At 41.3% G+C, this 22940-nt stretch overlaps 1 protein-coding gene across 4 annotated transcripts in view; it reads right to left on the bottom strand.

Moving 5' to 3' along the window:
* The window catches only part of lyst (lysosomal trafficking regulator), a 291632-nt gene that overhangs the window by 172197 nt on the left and 96495 nt on the right, over positions 1 to 22940 (bottom strand). For all 4 annotated transcript variants that reach the window (XM_072251045.1, XM_072251047.1, XM_072251049.1 and 1 more), the window contains one exon: positions 14076 to 14166. In XM_072251045.1, the coding sequence (XP_072107146.1) occupies positions 14076 to 14166 (91 nt within the window). The remainder of the gene's footprint in view (positions 1 to 14075; positions 14167 to 22940) is intronic.

The following is a 22940-nucleotide window of genomic DNA, read 5'->3' on the forward strand; positions in this document are numbered from 1 at the left end:
AAACAGGTCAGACATCACTTATGGAAAGAGAAGAGTTAATACTTCAAAGTGGAGACGCCCTCGCCAGACTTGCACTTCTGTATGCTTTTCAAGCCTCAGCGACCCAAGCACTGTATAGCCACACAAGGACTGCAGCAATGTAGAAAACATTGATGCCAAATTCACCACTATTTAATAATCAGTTAACACCTTTCAGTCATAATCCATGAGAAAAAAATATTAAGCAGAACACAAGGATGTATCCTCTGCTCTTCGTCACACCGGAATGATGAAAACATTTTGCTCATTGTGTGCTCTCATTTCATCAGTGTCAAAGAAACAAGACAAACTTTAAGAGACAAGACTCAGAATTCAGTGAAGCCACATTTAGTGCAACAAGGCAGAAAGTTGATTTTTTAAAAATTCCTTAGCTTTGATCTGCGTTTCAAAGTGGGATGATTGATTTATTGGGTAGGATACATTCACCTTTCTTTGTGGTACATTAACCACCAAAGTGAATTATGCAACAAAACTTCAGGCATCAATTATTTCATTCTACAAATCAGCCACCTGAAATATCCAGTTTCATCAAAAACTTGATTGGGTAGGAGGAGTGGGAGGAGGAGATGGGAGCAATCTCACAACTTGAATCACAAGGTTGTTCACTCAAACCCACTCAAGAGAGTTCAGTACATCATTGAGATGAACACTCCCAGAATAATGCCAGAAGATCTGTTGTTCAGTTGAGACATCAATTGTCCATGCTCTCAAGTAGACACGAAAGAGCCCATGGAATCATGCAAAAACATCTGAGTTCATCCATATCCCTGAAAATAAATCTCTGAAAGAACATAGCAAAAGATTGCATGTTAATTATAAACAAGAGTAAACCTGCAGATGCTGGAAATCCAAATAATGCACACAAAATGCTGGAGGAACTCAGTAGGCCAGGCAGCATCTATGGAAAAGAGTAAACGGTTGACGTTTTGAGCTGAACCCTGTCTTGGCCTGAAACATCAACTGTTTACTTTTTACCATCGATGCTGAATTTCTCCAGCATTTTGTGTGTTACCTGTTAATTATAGATTATTTATGTGTAGGTAGTTACTATGCAAAAGCTGACGGCAACATTTTCTTAAAATACTGACAACAATGAAGTGCTTATGAAATGCTTTTGGATGTTTTAAGGCTGTAGTAGAGACTATTTAAATGCAAGTTTACATTTTGCAATTACACATTTCTAGCATATAGAAGCTCATCCAGTAAAACCATAAACAAAGGAACAGAATTAGGCCATCTGGTCCATGAAATCTGCTCTACCATTCACCATGGCTGACTTTCCTGCCTTCTCCTTATAACCTTTGACACCCCTACTAATCAAGAACCTATTGAGCTCCACTTTAAGTATACCCAATTACTTGGCCTTCAAAGCTGCCTGTGGCAATTAATTCCACAGATTCACAACGCTCTGGCTAAAGAAGTTCCTTCTCATCTCTGTTCTGCAGGGACTTCCTTTTATTCAGAGGCTGTACCCTCAGGTACTAGAACATCTTCTCCATATCCACTATCTGGGCCTTTCAATATCAATAGGTTTCAATCAGATCCTCCCTCTTCTTCTAAACTCCAGCAAATACATGCCCAGAGCCAAATACTCCTCGTATGTTAACCCTTTCATTCCCAGTAGCACTCCTATGAACATCCTCTGCACCCTATTGCAGCTCAAAACTGTGCACAATACTCCAAGTGCGATCTGACAAATAAAGCCTCAGCATTACATCCTTGCCTTTACATTCTAGTCATCTCAAAATGAATGCTAACATTGATGATATAATACATAATTGATAATTTTTCTGAATAATTTATATCTTGCAATATGCTTATTTGGCTTTTAGGATGAACTACATGTCCAGTCTGGTTTCTGCTGATAAAGGCCATACTAACCCACGTCATAGAGCCCCTAACATTTATTGCAATGTATATGCACTGAGTCAATGGAGAAGACAGACCATACCATTTTCAGAATGTACAGCAATAATAAAAGAAATTATTATTCATTCTTTCATATAGATCACGTATTTCCAGATGAATAATTTACTCCTAAACAATTTAAGAAGCTGCCTAGATTACAACATGAAAATGACGACTCAGGCTTCAACACATCGTTTCTGATATGCCAAGTAACTGAGAAACTCACTTAATGTCCAAATATAGAACAACACATCCAAAATTCTTACATACTGCTGTGAAAATCGCTTAGAAACAGAAGAAAAGCAGATTTGGAAATACAACTTTAACAGAGCAAGTCTGTTCCACTTTTAAGACTCATCTTTAAGAGGATAAAAAGCATGATTATTGGCCAGAAAACAACTTTTCAAGGCCATTTTTTTCTGTAGACTAGCCATAATAAACATCAATTGCAGAAAACAATCAATAAGGTCCATAGTTGAGTAATATGCTAACAAGCTACGATGAAATTAAAGCAGAGACAATTTTGTTCTCTGTCATTGGCAGACATGGTCATGTCATCAGGAGCTATATTGCCATAACTACCATGGGGTTAATTTTGACTAGGTTGCCTCTGTCCAAGTTAGGGATGTGGATATTAATGTAATTGTATCATCACCATCTCAATTAAAATTAATTAACTTGGCAGAGACCAGAATTTCAGAAAATATCATATGCTGTATTTATTGCAATGCTTTACTTGAAGCTTATAATTATGCATTTTAATAAAAATTAAAAAGTTATTTAAGTATTTGTTTGTTTTAAGGAAGGTTTAGATTTATTCACATTAATGTGACTAGTATTAATTAATGCTGTCATTTCAGTGAGTAAAATTAAAAGTGAAACCGAGATGAGAAACAGCTGCAAAAAAAAAGTAGGAACACCTGATTATCAACTTTGCTCACCCTCTCATGCAGGACTAAAAACATATTGATCAACTCAGAGGCATTTCAAAATTCAAAGCTCAAAGTAAATTATATATATTACCATATACTTTCATAAGATTCGATTTGTTGCAGGCATTCACAGTAGAATAAAGGAAAACAACAGAATCGATGAAAAACTATACACAAACACCAGCAAGCTACCAATGTGCAAAAGACCAACTGTGCAAATACAGAAAAAATAATAAATAAGAAAATCAACAATACTGAGAACATGAATTGTAGAGTTCTTGAAAGTGAGTCTATAAGTTGTGGAATCAGTTCAGTATTGAGGTGAGTGAAGTAATCTACTCTAATTTAGGAACCTGATGGTTGGTGGATAGTAACTATTCCTGAACCTGATGACATGGGACCCAAGGCTCCTGCACCTCCTTCCCAATGGAAGCAAGAAGAGAGGATAGCCTTAATGGTAGGGGTTCTTGATGATGGATGCTGCTTTCTTATGGCAGTGCTCCTTGCAGATGTGCTTAATGATTGGTGGGAGGGAGGGTAGTTCCTGTAAGGGACTGGGCTGTATCCACTACTTTTTGTAGGTCCTTCCGTTCATGGGCCTTAGTGTTTCCATACCAGACCATGATGTAACTAGTCAAGTATTAATATAATAAAGTAATTTTCATTGGTCCAGATAGATGAAGAGCCTTTGCCTTCAAACCAAACAAAACATATAAGATAGAACAGTACAGCACAGGAACAGGCCTTCAACCCACAATGTTGTGCTGAACTAATTAAAAAGCAAATCAAAAAACACTAATCCCTCCTACCTACACCAAGTCCATATCCCCCCCATCTTCCTTACATCCATATGCTTATCCAAATGCCTCTTAAAAGCCTCCAATGTATTTGTCTCTACCACCATTTCAGGCAACACGTTCCATTCTACTATTACTCTATGCAATAAACCAAATAGGACTCACTAATTGGGTTAAAGTGACTTATTGATAGAACATGATGGGCCAAGTTCAGCACCAACATGTCTGCCAAGGCATTTCAAACAGAACTGTATGCAAGTAATAATATGCACTTTTAAAATAAAACAGAAGTAACTGTCATGAAGATAGAAAGAACGTACAATTACACAGCACCTTTTACGTACTCAGGTAATAGTAAAAATCCCCTACAGTCAGAGTACATTTAAAGTCCACTTGTTACAGTAATGGACGCCTTACCCAATTTAGGGACAGCTAGTCTCACAAACAGCCCCAAGTAAAATGAGCAAGTGACTTGCTTTAGTGAAGGTAGTTAAATATATTTTTGCCCCTACTAGAAAACTCCCCGAGCAGAAGAACACAGAACCATACAGCACACATGAATAAGCCTTTCGGCCCAACTTGTCTGTGCCAACTACAATGCCAATCCAACTAATCCCAACTGTCTGCATATGGTTGGCATCTCTCAATTCCAAAATAGTTCAAAAATACAGCACTTCTTTAGCAATTCACTGGAATTCCAGCTCTGACAATGCCCTCACACTTCCAAACTGGGCATTCAACTGACAATATTCCAACTCCGATGCAAAATTGTTTTAAGCATAAAATCAGTTGCAGGAAATTATGTGGTATTAATTTGAAGAGCATAGGTAGTCTTGTTTAAAATAAATGAATATTTAAAAATACTTGTTTAATTAAATTTATATAATTTAGTTTATTTTCTGGCAATTGTAATGAGATAACTTTGAAAATCTTTTTATTACAAAAGAAACATTAATCAATTGACAGAACTACATTGAGAATTTAAAAATATATAAAGACTAACTGGTTAGAATACAACAATGCAAATTCAAGGGAGGACAATGCTTTAGTTCGGCTCACTGCTCCATGGGGCATGTTCGTCTCTGCTGATCTGAGACTACGGCCTGCAACTAGTGGACTTCTGGCTCGCTGCAGAGATGCCTGGCTCGCTGCAGAGATGCCTGGCTCTGTGGCAGGGTTTGCTGGTCTCTGCTGGACTGAGGTTGTGGCCTGCAACACGTGGACTTCTGGATTGACTGCAGTGATTCTTAGCTTTGTGAACTTCAGTTCTGAATGCTGTTTGCTTGCTTTTATTGTTTGCATGATTTATTTTTATTCCTCTCTCTCTGCACACCGGGTGTTTGACTGTCCTCTTTGTTTGCAATGGGTTCTATTGGGTTTCTTTGTTTTGTGGCTACCTATAAGGAGACAAATCTCAAGATTGTATAAAGAAAACATACTTTATAATAAATGTACTTTGAACTTTACTGCAGGCAAGTACCAGTAAGTACATTTTAAGTCATACACATGACTGGATGCAAGAACAAATGTATTGCTCACCTTGATCAAAGCAACCATCGTTTGACTTGGGATGGACATTACACATGTCCCTTTTTAAGCGCTGTTCGCACCCACAAAGTCCTGGAAAAGTGTGAAGTTTTCACTGGTTACCCATGAAACTTCAAGCTTTTAGGCCTTGACTTTTCATGTGTAACCAGTGGACGTTCACGTTAGGGACCATAGTATACGACTCCTTGTTTAATGTGAGTTAATTTCTTTTCATTGTAGTCCTTTCAATGGGAGTACTTTAGTTTAATCAGTTTGTTTAACTGGGCAAAACAACATCCCCATGGATCAGTTGAATAAAGTATGAACAAGCTACCACAATTAAAGTTTTTTGCCTTACACAAATGACAGGCATACAGAAATACGATGGGATTATGCAATTCACTGATATATTCAGAAATGTTCAGATATTTCGCAAAGCCAATAATGAGCAGCACACACAAAACGCTGGAGGAACTCAGCAGGACAGGCTGGGGAAATGAATAAATAGTCAATGTTTCACCCCGAGATTCTTCATCAGGACTGGGAAAAAAAAGGGAAAGAAGCCAGAATAAGGTGGTGAAGAGACAAGGAGGAGTTCAAGCAAGAAGGTGGCAGGTGATAGAAGGGGGAGGGGAGTGGGTGAATTAAGTAGCTAGGAGGTGAGAGATGGAAAAAGTAAGGAACTGGAAAAGGAGGAATCTGATAGGAGAGGAGAGTGGAGAAAGGTAAAGAGGATGGGCACCAGGGAGAGGTTATGGGTAGGTGAGGAGACAATGTAAGGGGGTGGAACATGAGGTGTTGCTCCTCCAACCTGACAGCAGCCTCACCATGACAGTAAAGGAGACCATGGACACACATGCTGGATGGGAAAGGGGACTCGAATAAAAATAATTGGCCACTGGGAAATCCTGCTTTATGCAGATGGAGTGCTCGACAAAAAAGTCCCCCAATCTATTTCTGGTCTCACCAATGTAGAGGAGGCTGCATCTGGAGCACCCCAACAGATTCACAGGCAAAGTGTTGGTTGCCTCTCCTGGAAGGACTGTTGGAGCCTTGAATTGAGGTAAGGAAGGAGGTGAACAGGCAGCTGTAGCACTTCTTCCGCTTGCAGGGTTAAGTGGATCTCTATAGTATCCAGTGTTCCCGATGCGGCCTCTTCTACATTGGTGAGACCTGACAAGAGGGGAAGACCGCTTTGTTAAGCACCTTTGCTTCATCTACAAAAACAGGATTTCACAGGGCCCAACGATTTTAATTCCAATCCCAGCCCCATTTCAACATATCGGTCCATGGCCTTCTCTACGGCCACAATGAGTCTCAGGTTGGACGAGCAACAACATATATTCCAGCAACACATATCAAAGTTGCTGGTGAACGCAGCAGGCCAGGCAGCATCTGTAGGAAGAGGTGCAGTCTTCCTACAGATGCTGCCTGGCCTGCTGCGTTCACCAGCAACTTTGATGTGTGTTGCTTGAATTTCCAGCATCTGCAGAATTCCTGTTGTTAACATATATTCCATCTAGCCTCCAACCTGAATTCTCCATCGACTTCTCCAACTTCCTATAATTTTACCCCTTCCCCTTTCATCAATTCTGGCCCCCTCTTAACTTTTCTCTTCTCCTCACCTGCTTATCACTTTCCCCTGGTGTCCCTCCTCTTCCTCTTTCTTCCATGGTCCACTCTCCTATCAGATTCCTCCTTTTCCAGTCCTTTACCTTTTCCAGTCATCACTTCCCTGCTTCTCAATTCATCCCACTCCCTCACACACACGGTTTCACCGATCACCTTCAAGCTTTGTACTCCTTCCCCTCTTCCCATCTTCTTACTCTGGCTTCTTCCCCTTCCTTTCTAGTACTGATGAAGGTTCTCAGCTCAAAATGTTGGCTGCTTATGCATTTCAATAGATGTTTCCTGACCCACTGAATTCCTCTAGCATTTTGTGTGTTTTGCTGTGGATTTTCAGCATCTACAGAATCTCGTATCAAAAAAGTATACAGTTGACTTAAGAGTACAAATAACCAGAACTATACCTCTAGTTTGTCCTTCATCCTGCATAAACATGCAAAGGTAGTGCACAAGACATAATAAATAAAAGGAAAATAACATTTAGCATGAGTACATATGTTTTTCAAGGTAGACTTAAATCTGAAACATATAGAATAAACATTATTCAGTAACAGGAAGTCTTTTGTTCCCATCTTCCATAGAATCTACAGGACTAGTGGAAAAGATATGAAGGCATATGAAGACATTTACAATGTTGTACCAAGAGAACAAAAATTATACGTTCTCCTGATTTTATTTACAGGTTTCCCCCACCATCCGAAGGTACAGCGTTCCTATGAAACGGTTCGTAAGCCGAAATGTCGTAAAGCGAAGAAGCAATTACCATTTATTTATATGAAAAAATTTTGTGAGCGTTCACAGACCCAAAAATAACGTACCAAATCATGCCAAATAATACATAAAACCTAAAATAACAGTAACATACAGTAAAAGCAGGAATGATATGAAAAATACATAGCCTATATAAAGTAGAAATACCTTTCCACAATCATTGCCGGCACTATTTTCCGAAGCGAAAATCTCACGCAAGCGCTCTCAGCAAAAACACTCTCTCCAGTAATCTTTAAGCTATGAAGCTGCAAATCATACCAAATAACACGTAAAAATACACAGCCTATATAAAGTAGAAATAATGTATGTACAGTGTAGTATCACTTACTGGAATTGGGAAGACAGCACAGAGCACACTGATGATGGTGTGTTAGACTGAGTCGTCGCAGGTTGGGGTGGTGCAGTGGCCCCCACCCTCCAGGCCGCCAACCGATACATTGCCGCGAAGCATGCAGCGGTAGCCGGAAGGCACACAGCACATCTTTAAGAAAAAAGCCGAAATAAACAAGCTAATTAATTAGGTGCCGCCCAACACGTAATTGTCGGCCCAGATCATTTACGTGTCGGGCGGCACCTAATTAATTAGCATGTTTATTTTGGCTTTTTTCTTAAAGATGTGCTGTGTGCCTCCCAGCTACCGCTGCATTCTCCGCGAATCGGTATCTGTCCACGGCCTGGGGGCTGAGGTGGTGGGACACTGGGGTGTCATCTCATCATCGTCTGTTTCCATTACAGCAGGCGGCTCATTTTCTCCTATGACTGCCCACCTTGATGTCGAAGGTCGAGGTTCATCGTCTGCTGTGGCTGATGTGGAAGGCTTGCTTGATTGCTGAGCCTCGCGCATTTTTAGATCATACAGTTCCTTGTAAGGACTCAAACCATCTTGCAAATATCCCCTAAACCTACATACCCTCTCAAAATTAAAGTCATACTTTATCATTGCAGCGAAAATCTCACGCAGTTACTTCACGTTCATTTCACTACTGCATTCGGTTTTGATTGTCATCCTTTCCTCTTCCAATTGCATCAGCTCTTCATCTATCAGTTCTTGGTCATGGGATGCCAAAACCTCTTCAACATCATCTTCCTCAGCTTCCACAAGCCAAACTCTCTTAGTCCTTACTTTGTTCACCACGATTGAAATGCTTAATTATGTCTAGTTTCACGCTAAGTGTAACACCCTTACGAGCTCTTTCAGGCTTTTCCAATACCTCAGAACTCATCTTGCAAACGGCTGCTCACAGGCACATGTTAAAGCAATGCCGTTCCGAATCCGGGGAACAGCAACTGCTCAGGGCGCGCGCTGCCTTTTTTTTGCGCACTGATTTTTTATTGTGCGCTGATTTTTTTCGTAACAGTGAAAACACCTTATATTAGCGAAAACAGGGTACTAATGGAGGTCTTTCATAACAGTGAGGTTTCGTAAAGCGAACGTTCGAAAAGCAGGGTACACCTGTACTCCTTTTTCAGAAGCTGGCTGCTACTGGCAAGGCTGGCATTTTACAATGATCCTTAATTTTCTGCAAATGGTATAACTCTAACTACTGGATAGTATTTCCCGACCACCACCCCCAATGGCAGAGTGGTACAACAGATAGTGGTGCTGTCTCAAGGCTTCGTCAGCCCAAATTCAATTTTAATCTTTGGATGCTTTTCTTGTGGAGTTTGCTCATTGTCCCTGTGACTATGTACATTTCCTCCAAAATCCCCAAAGCCTGCTGGCTGGATGAGTACTTAGACCAATAAGAACATAAATAGGAGGAGATCTGGCCCCTCAAGCTGATGTGGCAGTGGACTAAGCCTGACCTATCTGCCCTTTTTGAATTGAATTGAATTGACTATTTCTTACATCCTTCACATACATGAAGAGTAAAAATCTTTACGTTACGTCTCCATCTAAATGTGCAATGTGCAATCATAGTAATTTATAATAAATAGAACAGTCAATGTAATATGGAGTACACTCAAATCAGCGCGAGTTCATCAGTCTGATGGCCTGATAGAAGAAGCTGTCCCGGAGCCTGTTGGTCCTGGTTTTTATGCTGCAGTACCGCTTGCCGGATGGTAGCAGCTAGAATCGATTATGGTTGGGGTGACACGGGTCCCCAATAATCCTATGGGCCCTTTTTACACACTAGTCCTTGTAAATGTCCTGAATCATGAGAAGTTCACAACTACAAAAGTGCTGGGCTGTCCGCACCACTCTCTGCAGAGTCCTGCGATTAAGGGAGGTACAGTTCCCAAACCAGGCAGTGATGCAGCCAGTCAGAATGCTCTGAATTGTGCCCCTGTAGAAAGTTCCTAGGATTTGGGGGCCCATACCAAACTTCCTCAACAGTCTGAGGTGAAAGAGGCCGCTGGTGAGTACAGATCACGTGAGGACCCAGATCCATTGATGTCAATAGGGGTTAGCCCGTTTCCATTCCTCCTGTATTCCACAACCAACTCCTTTGTTTTTGCAACATTGAGGGAGAAGTTGTTTTCTTGATACCACTGTATCAGAGAGATAACTTCTTCCCTGTAGGCCACCTCGTTATTGTCTGAGGTAAGCTCAATAAATGTAGTGTCGTTGGCAAATTTAATTAGCAGATTGCAGCTGTGGGCGGCAATACAGTCATGGGTATACAGGGAGCAAAGGAGGGGACTCAGTACGCAGCCCTGAGGGGCTCCTGTATTGAGAGTCAGAGGGTTGGAGGTCAGCGAGCCCACTCTTACAACCTGCTGGCGATCTGACAGGAAGTCCAGGATCTAGCTGTACAAGGCAGGGTCAAGGCTGAGGTCTCTGAGCTTCTTGTTGAGCCTGGATGGAACTATGGTGTTGAATGCTGAACTGTAGTTCAAGAACAGCATTTTCACATAAGCATCCTTCTTCTCCAGATGTACAAGGACGGTATGTAGGGCAGTGGCTACTCATCTGTCAATCAGTTGTGCCCCCCACAACCCTTAATTTCACTACTAATCAAAAATCCATCTAACTGCATCCTACATATATTTAATGAGGTAGCCTCCACTGCTTCTCCTGGCAAAAATTCAAGAGTTCCACTGCACTTTGGGAAAAGCAGTTCCTCATCTCAGTCCTAACTCTACTTCCCCAAAACTTGAGGCTACATCCATAACTCCAAGCATTCTTAAGTCTTATGTGGCATCTTATTGAACACCTTCCAGAAATCCAAGTATACAACATCCCACTATCTACTGTGCTTGTTATATCTTCAAACAATCCAATAAGTCTGTCAAAAATAAGCTGCCCTTCAGGAATCTATGCTGTGTCTGTCTGATAGAACCACTTCTATCCAGAGGTCTTGCTACTTCTTCCTAACGATAACTTCAAGCATTTTTCCAATTAAAGACATTAAGCTAACTGGCTTATAGTTGCCTGCCTTTTGTGTCATCTTTTTAAAAAAGAAAGTTGTATAACATTTGCTGCCTTTCAATATGTTGGACCTGCTGAGAATCCAAAGACTTTTTGGGTAAATTTTCACAAATACCTCTACTATAACTTCTGCCATTTCTTTCCGTACCCTAGGATACCAAGGGACTTACCTACCTTTAGGCCCACAAGTTTGCTCAGCACCATGTCTTTAGTGATATCAATTATATCAAGGACCTCATCTCCTAGTGCATCTATAACATTTCCCTTTGAAATGTTAAGACATGATTTTCATTGTGAAGACTGGCACAAAACAGTCATTTAAAAATCTTTTAAAAATGCAAACACGAGGAATTCTGCAGATGCTGGAAATTCAAGCAACACACGTCAAAGTCCTGACAAAGGGTCTCAGCCTGAAACATCGACTGTACCTCTTCCTAAAGATGCTGCCTGCCTGCTGCGTTCACCAGCAACCATTTAAAAACCTTGGCTTTTTTCTGTATTACTCAATAATAATTCCCCACTCTTTTTCTAAGGGATGCTACATTCACTTTAACAATTCTTTTCCACTTCATGCAATTATAAAGTTGTTTAACATCTGTATTTATATTTTATGCTAGTTTATTTTCATAATTTATCTTCCTTTAATCTTTATTTTATTTAGCAGTGCAGCACAGAACAGGCCCTTCCGGCCCAATGAGCCGCGCTACCCAGCAGTCCACCAATTAATCCAAGCCCAGGGTTCCCAACCTTTTTTTATGCCATAGACTCCTACCATTAACCAAGGAGTCCATAGCCCCAGGTTGGGAACTCACGCCCCAAGCCTAATGACAGGAAAATTTACAATGACCAATTAACTTACGAACTGGAGTATCTTTGAACTGTGGGAGGAAATCACAGCACCCAGAGGAAAACCACATGCACACAGGAAGGAACATACAAACTTGATAACAGAGGACGCTGAAATTGAACTCCAACATTCAGAGCTATAATGCATCATGCTAACTTCTATGCTACCATGGCATCCCTATTTCCTTACTGCTTGCTCATGTAGGTGGATCGTAGGAGAATCAAGGAGTTAAGAGAAATCCCAATGACAGTTTCCAACAATGTATTAGTATTCAAACTGAACAGTTAAATGCTTTAAATTCTTAATGCCATTTTGCTGATTGTTTTCTCAAATTCCAGCTTGTTTCGTGTTGGGAACATTCACACCAATACCCCACCTTCCGTCCCAAAATTTCTTGCCATTATGGAAGTCAGAAGAGGGCCATTCTAGAATTGGCATATGATCTTTTGGTTTCCTTATTACAGAAGGACATCTCAATGGATCACTGTCATCCTCAAAGCTTCCCCTTGATACACACAAGGCTTGCTGACCAGCTTACTTAATCTCTCATTAAATCAATTACAAACTTAGCTCCAGGATTTAACTGTTTAGTTTGAAGGCAGAAGAGGTAAATGATGCAGATGCTCTTTGCCAAAGCATTCTGACCATAGTTTTGCATGTCCTGTTAATTTTCACTTTACGCAGAATTACACAATTTCCAAACCAACTTCAGCTTTATTTTTATACATTTCTTAATTACTCCATAGATAATCCAACTTGGGGTAGTTTTTCTCCTCATAAACATCAAACAAAACATTGTTCTCAACAACTTTATGGCTATTTTCTGAGTGCCAGCAAACATCCACTTCCAGTTACCCTTGAAGAGCCACTTATGCAGTTACATCTATTAGAAGGTGGAATCTGTTTGAGATTTTTGTTCGTAACACCTTTATTATAAATAACAGTGTACATGACAATAGATTAGCATACTCAAATGTCACAGTACCTATGGTTATTTAATATTTAGTACGGAGTTGGGACATCATGTTACAGCTTCGTAAGTTGTGGGTGAGGCCATGTTTAGAATACTGGGTGCAGCTCCAGTGATCTACTACAAAATGTAATTCGCTAGAGAGTAAGCAAAAAAGAGTCACACAGATGTTACCAGAACAGAAGAGGTTAAGTTACAAGGAGAGACTGGATAGGCTGGGAGAGTTTTCCTTGGGAGTGTTGGAGGTTGAGGGGTGACCTTATCGAATTATAAACTCAAGAGAGGCATAGATAAGATGAATAGTTGATGTATTTTCCTCAGGGTAGGCTATCCAAAACTGGAGGGTATAGTTGAAAGTGATAAGGAAAGATTTAAAAGGGACCTGTGGGGCAACTGTTTCCACCCAGAGTTTGTTGAGCAGGTGGAACAAGCTGCCAAAGGAAGTGGTAGACAGAGATAAGTACAATAACAACATTTAAAAAGCAATCACATAGAGAGGAAAGATTTAGAGGGATCTGGGCCAAATGCAGGCAAACCAAACCAGCTTTAATGGGAATTTTGGACAGCAGTGACAAGTTGGACTGAAGGGCCTATTTCTGTGCTGTATGACTCCATGATTTGAGGTATATATACATTAACTCAGTCCAGCTTTCTTGAACAAATCATTAAATTGTATAGGCATATTCTCACATTATGCATAAGGTCAAACAATGCAATTTAAGGGCAAACTTATTTTGCATCTTCACAAAATATTGTGTCCAGTAATTATTTTGTTTGATGTGGGACCACTGAAATGTCACGTTCAGTCAAACCACATCACACATTCATTCAGCAAAATTGAAGTGCTTCTGTCAACCTCAGATGCAGAGATCCTAAATGGTGGCACAAATTTGGAGTTGTTGTAGTTCCTCACGCATTTTCATTCTTTATTAATTTACTTAGCCACAACATGGTCAGAAAATTATCCAACTCTACAAATCAGGTCAAAAGAGCAAACTGGTTGCAGTACGATTTCTACATCTAAAAGTGAAAATACGCGAACAATTCATTTTTCTCAACATGATCCACTCATTGCTTTAAAAGAACACATAGAGACATGTATCTTTCAGTTTCTTTACCATGTTAGGTGCAGTTTCCAAAGCTTTTCAGTGAGAAAGCTCCCTTTAAAAATCTTCAGCTATCCTTTAAATAACACACAGATCACTCAACAAAAAACTACAGAAGGGCATGTGAATAGCAGCAAAAGCAATACCACAGAAAGAAAAGGATATTTATTCAAACAAACCTGGAGCTTTCTCTTCTTGAACAGGTATCTTCCAAACCAGAGGAAGAAGCGACAGGAGTAAAGTAAGCAATTCCTCTCTGCAGGTTAGTTCCTATCAAAAACAAATGACACGATGTGAGCAAAGCTTAAGCCATATATAGAACCCTCCACCTATTTGCCTGAAAAATTTCCAAAAGTGTCTGTAAAACAGGCAACACATCAGGCATATCATCCAATATTACACCTGCTTGTGAATTCTTCTAAAAATAACAAAGCAGTTCAAATCTTTCATGTTAAAAGAATTCCTCACTGTATGGTGGTAGGATTCATTAGGTGAAAATTAAAAGCATACTTTCTGTGAAAAGATCAACTATGAAACATAGGGTAATGGCTATTTTTGGAGAAGTTCTACATTCAGCTGCAATTGCAGCCCAGTTACATCCCAATGTTAAATATTTAAGACACACGCACCCTGATACAAAGTCATAATTACACTGAACACACTTTTAACAGATCAGTAATCAGCGTTCACAGATTATGGCTATCCTCGAAAATATTGATATCAGAATTTCTTTCTATTTTACTACTTCATTGACCACTTTATTAGGTACACATGTGCGCCTGCTCATTAATGTAAATATTTAATCATCCAATCATGTGGTAGCAACTTTTACATAAAATAATGCAGACATGGTCAAGAGGTTCACTTGTTGTTTAAATCAAACATGAGAATGGGAAAGAAATATAATCTAAGTAACGTTGACCATGGAATGATTGCTGGTGTCAGACAGGGTGGTTTGAGCATCTCAGAAACTGCTGATCTCCTGGGATTTTCCTGCACAACAGTCTCTGGAGTTTACTGAGAATGATACGAAAAACAAAAAAAAACCAGTGTGCAGCAGATCTGTGGGCAAAAACAACTTATTAATGAGAGGCATGAGAAGAGAATGGCACACATTATAACTGTGGCATGCAGAGAACATCTCTGAATGCATCGAGCCTTGAAGCGGATGGGCTACAGCAGAAGACCACAAACGTAGACTCAGTGGCCATTTTATTAGGTAGAGAAGGTAGCTAATAAAGTGGCTACATTGTGTATATGTAACAAAGTAACCAATTAAAAATCAACAAACAGGACTAACTCATGAGGACTCTCAATCCAGCTTTGTCATTCTGCAAGATATAGGCTGAACATCCTTACCTCATTCACTTTCCAGATTGACCCAAACACAAATGCAGCAAGACTTTTAATTACACTTTGCAAACAATGGTGACAGCCACTTGCCCTCTTGATCATTTCCTGTACCTACATACTAACTTTGTTAAACATCTCCAGGTATTCCAAAGTCCATTCATCATAATGGTTCTTCATTATAATACGGTTGTAAGAAATAGTTTCTGAACCCTTTGCAATTGCCTGGTTTTCCGCATTAATTACTTATAAGATATGGTCTCATGTTCATCTAAGTCACAATAATAAACAAACACAGTCTCTACTTTCTGCGAAGGTTGAGAAAAGTCCATCTCCCACCCCCTATCCTCACCACATTCTACAGCGGTTGTATTGAGAGCATCCTGAGCAGCTGCATCACTGCCTGGTTTGGAAATTGCACCATCTCGGATTGTGAGACCCTGCAGCGGATAGTAAGGTCAGTTGAGAAGATCGTCGGGGTCTCTCTTCCCGCCATTACAGACATTTACACCAGGTGAGGCGACACTTCACCTGTGAGTCGGCTGGGGTGATATACTGCGTCCGATGCTCCCAATGTGGCCTTCTATATATTGGTGAGACCCGACGCAGACTGGGAGATCGTTTTGCTGAACACCTACGCTCTGTCTGCCAGAAAAAGCAGGATCTCCCAGTGGCCACACATTTTAATTCCACATCCCATTCCCATTCTGATATGTCTATCCACGGCCTCCTCTACTGTAAAGATGAAGCCACACTCAGGTTGGAAGAACAACACCTTATATTCATCTGGGTAGCCTCCAACCTGATGGCATGAACATTGACTTCTCTAGCTTCCGCTAATGCCCCACCTCCCCCTCGTACCCCATCCGTTAATTATTTATACACACACATTCTTTCTCTCTCTCTCTCTTTTTTCTCCCTCTGTCCTTCTGACTATACCCCTTGCCCATCCCCTGGGTTTCCCCCCCTCCCCCTTTTCCTTCTCCTTGGGCCTCCTGTCCCATGATCTTCTCATATCCCTTTTGCTAATCACCTGTCCAGCTCTTGGCTCCATCCCTCCCCCTCCTGTCTCCTCCTATCTTTTTGGATCTCCCCCCTCCCCCTCCCACTTTCAAATCTCTTACTAACCCTTCCTTCAGTTAGTCTTGACGAAGGGTCTCAGCCCGAAACATCGACTATACCTCTTCCTAGAGATGCTGCCTGGCCTGCTGCGTTCACCAGCAACTTTGATGTGTGTTACACACAAACAATTCTACTTTTCATGTCTTTATTGAACACATTGCTTGATCATTCACAGTGCAGGCAGGAAAAAATGTGAACCTTTGTACTGAATAACAGGTAGAACATCAATAGCAGCAGGAACCTCACCAAACATTTCCTGTAGCTGCTGATCAGACTTGCACAATGGCAAGGAGGAATTTAGACCATTCCTCCATACGAAACTGTTTCAGTTCATCAATATTTCTGGGATATGTTGCATGAACAGCCCTCTTCAGGTCATGCCACAGCATCTCAATTGGGTTAAGGTCTGGACTCTGACTTGGTCATTATAAAACACGATTTTTTTTTTCTTTTTAAACCATTCTGTGATCGATTTACTCGTGTTTCGGATCATTGTTTTGTTGCATCATCCAACCTATTAAGCTTCAGGTGATGGACCACTACCTTGACATTCTCCTGCAAAATGTCTTGATACAATTTTGAATTCATTGTTCCCTCAACAATTGTAAGCTGTCCAGGCCCTGAAACCAGCCCCAAACGATGATGCTCCTTCCACCATGCTTCACAATTAGGGTGAGGTTTTGGTGTCGGTGTGCAGTGTCCATTTTCCTCCAAATGTAGCAGTGGGTATTTCTGCCAAAAAGTTTAACTTCTGTCTCATCTGTTCACAAAACGTTGTCACAGAAGCATTCTGGAACATCTAGGTGGTATTTTGCAAACTTAAAGTGTATAGTAATTTTTTTTCGGGGAGAGCATTGGTTTCCTCCGTGGTGCCTTACCATGAACACCATTCTTGTTCAGTGTTTTTCTTATAGAGGACATGTGAAAAGGCTCCTTTCATCCCTCTTTGCCTCCAGCCAATCAGAGTACACAACATCAACCGATCCTCCTTTGTCTATCCTGCTTGTTATATCTTCAAAGAATGCCAACAGTTTTGTCAGGCAAGATTTTCCCTTGTGGCCAATTTTACCATGTATCTCCAAGTAACCTGAAACCACATCCTTAACAATCGACTCCAACATCTTACCAACTACTGAGATCAGACTAACAGGCTTACTAAATTCTTTTCTTCTGCCTCTCTCCCTTCTTGAAGAGTGGAGTGACATTTGCAATTTTCCAGCCTTCCAGGATCTAATAATTCTTGACTGATACCACTACAAACTTCAGCAACTTATTTCAGAACTCTCTTTTACACAATGTATCTGAAGAAACTTTTGGTATCCTCTTTAATATTATTGGCTAGCTTACTTCTGTATTCCATCTTTACCTTCTGTTACGTACCCCGTAACTGGGTTGCCAAACCAGCAGAAATGGATCACTCAGTTGGAGTCTGGATTACTGGAACTAAGGAAGTTTTATTAAAGAAATAAGCAACACAGTACTCTACTCGAAAGAATAATAAATGCAATAGTTCAGCAATGATAAACGCACATGTCCACAGAACTAGGATAATAGGATCAATCAAGCTCTATCGTCGTCTAGGGGTTAATGACGAGTTTCAAAGTGACGCAAAGTTCAGTTCAATTGAGTTCAGTTCAGTTCACAGTAATCACTGCCGTGCCGGTGGATAGGGGGGAGGGGGGGAGGAGAGAGAGGGCGAAAGCGAATGAATATTCAAAACGGCTTCCACACAGACCTTCGATATTCCTCGCAGTCAGCTTTCGGGCGAGCCCTTTGTAATGTCTTCTGAGGTCACTGACTGTGACCCCTCCGTTTCAGATACGATCGTTCTTCTGCAGTGAACCTGGCACCCAGGCAAGGGCGGACACACACCAGGTTCCTTTCCACCCTGTGCGTCTATGGCTTGGTCCCGCGACCAGCCCTCCAAAACTTCCACCGACTTGTGGGAGACGCACTGCTTCCAGGGTCTCGTTACCTTGGGGTGTCACGTGTGTCCTGCCTTAGCGAACCTGTCCCTTTTTATCCCCCTGCTGGGGTATCGCCTGTCCATCATACTTCAAACAGTTCAGGGTTCAAAAAGGAGCCGATCTTGACCGCTCTCAGACCGTGTTTCCTTCCGTTAAACTCTCCCGTCTCTTTATTAACATTTCCAAATGCTGCTCCATTGTCTTCCTTATCTCTCTTTCTCCTGAAGACAGGTGGCAGATCAACTGTTGATCCCACTGGTGCCAGCACAGGACAGTTAACATCTTAATCTATGTGTACTCTTTGTAACCCTCTTTCGTCACACTTCTTAATGACATTTTTTCGTGGATCCTTTTGGTGGATTTTAAAAGCTTCCCATTCCTCTAACTTCCCACTAATATTAACTCTATTATTTGCCCTCTCTTTGGGTTTTATGTTAGCTTTGATTTTCCTTATTAGCCACAGTTGTGTCATCTTGCCTTTAGAACACTTCTTCCTCTTTGGGATGTATATATCTTGCGCCTTCCGAATTGCTTCCAGAAATTCCAGGAATTACTGCTCTGCCACATCTCTGCCAGAGTTCTTTTCCAATCAATTCTAACCAAATCCTCTCTCATGCCTCTGTAATTCCCTGTACTGCACTGTAATACTGATACATCTGACTTCAGCTTCTCCTTCTCAAATCGCAGGGTGAATTCTATCATATCATGATCACTTTCTTCTAAGGGTTTGTTTACTTTAAGCCCTTTAATTAATTCCAATTCATTGCACAACACCCAATCCAGAATAGCTAATCTCCTAGTGGATTCAACCATGAGCTGCTCTAAAAAGCCGTCTCACAGACATTCTAGAAATTCCCTTTCTTGGAATCAAGAACCAACCTGATTTTGCCAATCAATCTGCATATTGAAATTCCCCATGACTACAGTAACATTTCCCTTTTGGCATGCATTTTCTATCCCTCGCTGTAATTTGGAGACCACATACTTACTACTGTTTGGAGGTCTGTATATAACTCCCATCAAGATCTTTTTACGCTTGCAGTACCTTAGCTTTATCTATGGTGATTCAACACCTTCTGACCCCATGTCACCTCTTTCTAATGATCTGATTTCTTTTTTTTTTACCAACAGAGCAACGTCACGCCCTCTGCTTTCCTAACTGTCCTTTCGATACAATATGTATCCTTGGACATTAAGCTCACAGCTATAATCTTCTTTCAGCCGTAATTAAGTGATGCCTACAACATCATACATGCCAATCTGTAACTGTGCTACAAGTTCATCTCCCTTATTCTATTAACTGTGTGCATTCAAATATAACACCTTCAATCACTCTTTTCGATTTTGTCCACCTTTTACGTTGCAACTCATCCTGTTGACTGCAATTTTGCCCTATCTTCAGCCCCTCCTTGCTCGGAGTCTCACTACACATTGCCTTTGTTTGTAAATCAACTACTTCATCTTCAGCACTATCACTCCAGTTTCCATTCCCCCCGCCCCCGTGAAACTAGTTTAAGCCCATCCGAACAACTCTAGCCAACCTGCCTGCAAGGATATTGGAACCCCTTGGGTTCAAGTGTAACCCATCCATTTTGTAAGGTTGTACCTTCCCCAGAAGAGATCATGATTCATAAATGTGAACACCTGCCCCTGCACCAGCTCCTCAGCCACACATTCATCTGCCAGATCAGCCTATTCTTACCCTCACCGGCATGTGACACAGGCAGCAACCCAGAGATTACTACCCTGGAGGTAGTGTTTCTCAACTTTCCACCTAGCTACCTAAAATCTCTCTTCAGGACCTCCTCACCTTCTCTACCTATGTCATTTGTGCCAATATGTACCAAGACTTCTGGCAGCTAACCCTTACCCTTGAAAATGCCATGGACCCAAACCAAGACATCCCTGATCATAGCACCAGGAGGCAACATACCATCCAGATGTCTCTATCACACCCATAGAACCTCATCTCTGTTCCTCTAACTATGGAATTTCCTATCAGCACTGCAATCCTCTTCACCTCACTACTCTTTTGAGCCACAGTACCAGACTCAGTGCCAGAGACCAGGTCACCTTGGCTCCCCCCGCAGGTCAGCCCCTCAATAGTATCCAAAGTTGAATAACTAGCATTGAGGGGTTTGGCCACAGGTGTATTCTGCACGAGCTGTACATTTCCCCTCCTTCTCCTGATAGTCCCTAGTTACTTGTCTCCTGCAATCTAGTTGTGACTATCTCCCTGTAACTCCTGTCTATCACCTCCTCATTCTCATGTACGAGTCGAAGGTCATCAAGCGGCAGCTCTAGTTCCTTGATGCGTTCTCTCAGGAACTGCAACTCAGTTCATCTGATGCAAATGTGTTTATGTGGGAGACTGCAGGGCTCCCAGACTTCCCACATCCCACTCAGGAGTACAAAACACTGCTCCTGGAGTCATTCTCACTAAACTATTATGCCCTAACAGATAAAGAATGAACAAATAAGAACAGGAAGACAGAAACTTACCAGAAATTTTACTTTGCCCAAGCCTGATCTAGTCTATGCCTGAGAACCAAAAATACTCTAAAGATTGGTACACTCAAAAGAGTGCCGTTCTGCTGGCACTCGAGTTATTTTTATTGGCCCTTTCTATTGAAACCCTCTTGTTGGTTGGTTGCTCCTGTGCTGTGAAACTCCGCCTTTAAAATCTCATTCGCCATCCTGATTAAAAGGTATCTTTTTACGCACCCTTGATATTGATTGTCCAACTCAGAGAAAACTGCCGTGAAGCTCTGCTTTTTAAATCTTGAACACAGACCTGACTGAAAGCAAACCTTTTTTTATTTTACGCACTGCCTCATGCTGACTGGGCGCTCTTCAACTCAGAAGTTATGTAAAGTTATCCCAATGGTTGAGGGATAGTAACATTTCCTGAACCTGGTCATACGAGTCCTGAGGCTCATGTACCTTCTTACTGATGGCAGCAGCGAGAAGAGAAAACGTGTTTATAGTTGTGTCTTGGGTGGTGGGGGTCCCTGATAATGGGTGCTGCTTTCCTACGACAGCATTTCATGTAGATGTGCTCAATAGTTGCGAGAGCCTTACCCATGATAGACTGGGCAGTATCTACAACATTTTGTAAAATTTTCCAGTCAAAGGAATTGGTGTTTCCATATCAGCCAGCCAGTCAATATACCCTCCACTACACATCTATAAAACTTAACCAAAATTTTAGACATCATATGGAGTCTCCGCAAAATCCTAAGTAGTAGAGGCACTGCTGTGCTTTTACCCTGGTCCAGAATTGCTACTTCGCTCATGAAATGGCTTTCTGGAGATCATACCTGGAGCCCTTGTAACTTTCTTGATCACCAGACTTTAATGTCTCTGATCTGGTTCCCAACAACCTGTGGACCTCATGGTTTATCAAGGGCTTCTGAGTGGGGAAGATTCTGAATAATTTTGTGGGGACACACTCATCTACAGCTTTTTGATGAAGTCCATTACATCCATGGTGTATTCACTCAGATCCACACGAGACCTTGAACACACCAAGTTCACTGACTCGAAGTAATCATGTAGCCACTCCTCTGCCTCCCGTGACCGCCTCTTTGTTGACAAGCTCTGGAACTTTGCTCTCTACCCTCTGCCTGTTTGTAGATAGAAGAAGAACAGGCAAGTGATACGATTTACCAAAATGCAGTCTGGGCATGGAACAGTAGGCATTCCTCATCTTAGTATAGTAGTGGTCTAATGTGTTGGAACCTATGGTACTACAGGTCATCTAGATACACTTGTAGTAATTGGGTAGGGCTTTCTTCAAACAAGCCTGGTTGAAGTCTCCGACTATAATTTGAAATGCATCAGGATGGACTGTTTCTTGTTTAGAGATGGCATCGTGCAGTATCGCGAGCATTTGATTTTAATCAGCCACTGGTGGTATGTAAATTTCAGATCAAGCAACCTTCTGGTTTGACCACTATATCCAGCGTGTTGGGAGAAAGCCTCCTGTATTTCCTTCCTGGTGGCAGCAGCAAGAAGAGAGCATAGCTTGGATGGCTGGGATCCTTAATGATGGATGCTTCTTTCCTGTGACAGAATTCGATATACATGTGCTGAATGGTGGGACCCATGATGGAATGGGCTATATTCACTACTATTTGTTCAAGGGCATTGGTGTTTCCATACCAGTTTGTGATGCAACCTGTCAATATACTCTCCACCACATATCTATAGAAGTTTATCAAAGTTTTAGATGTCATGTTGAATTTTCACAAACCTCTAAGGAAACAAAAACATTACTATGCTTTCTTTGTCATTGCAGGTTAGGTCCTCTGAAATGATAGATAACACCAAGGAATTTAAAGTTGCTGATCCTCTCCAACTTTGTTCAGCTGATGAGGAGTAGCTCATGGACTTCCAGTTTCCCCCTCCTGAAGTCAATAATCAGGTTGTGTTGACATTGCGTGAGAGGCTGTTGTGGCACAACTCAGCCAGATTCTGAATCTCCCTCCTACATGCTAATTTGTCACCACCTTCAGCCAATGACAATAATATCATCAGCAAAGTTGTGTAAGTATGACATTGAAGCTGTGCTTAGCCCCACAGTCATAAATATATAGCGAGTAG

This window comes from Mobula birostris, chromosome 2 (genome assembly GCF_030028105.1).
Source record: "Mobula birostris isolate sMobBir1 chromosome 2, sMobBir1.hap1, whole genome shotgun sequence".
In the NCBI taxonomy this organism is placed as follows: Eukaryota; Metazoa; Chordata; class Chondrichthyes; order Myliobatiformes; family Myliobatidae; genus Mobula; species Mobula birostris.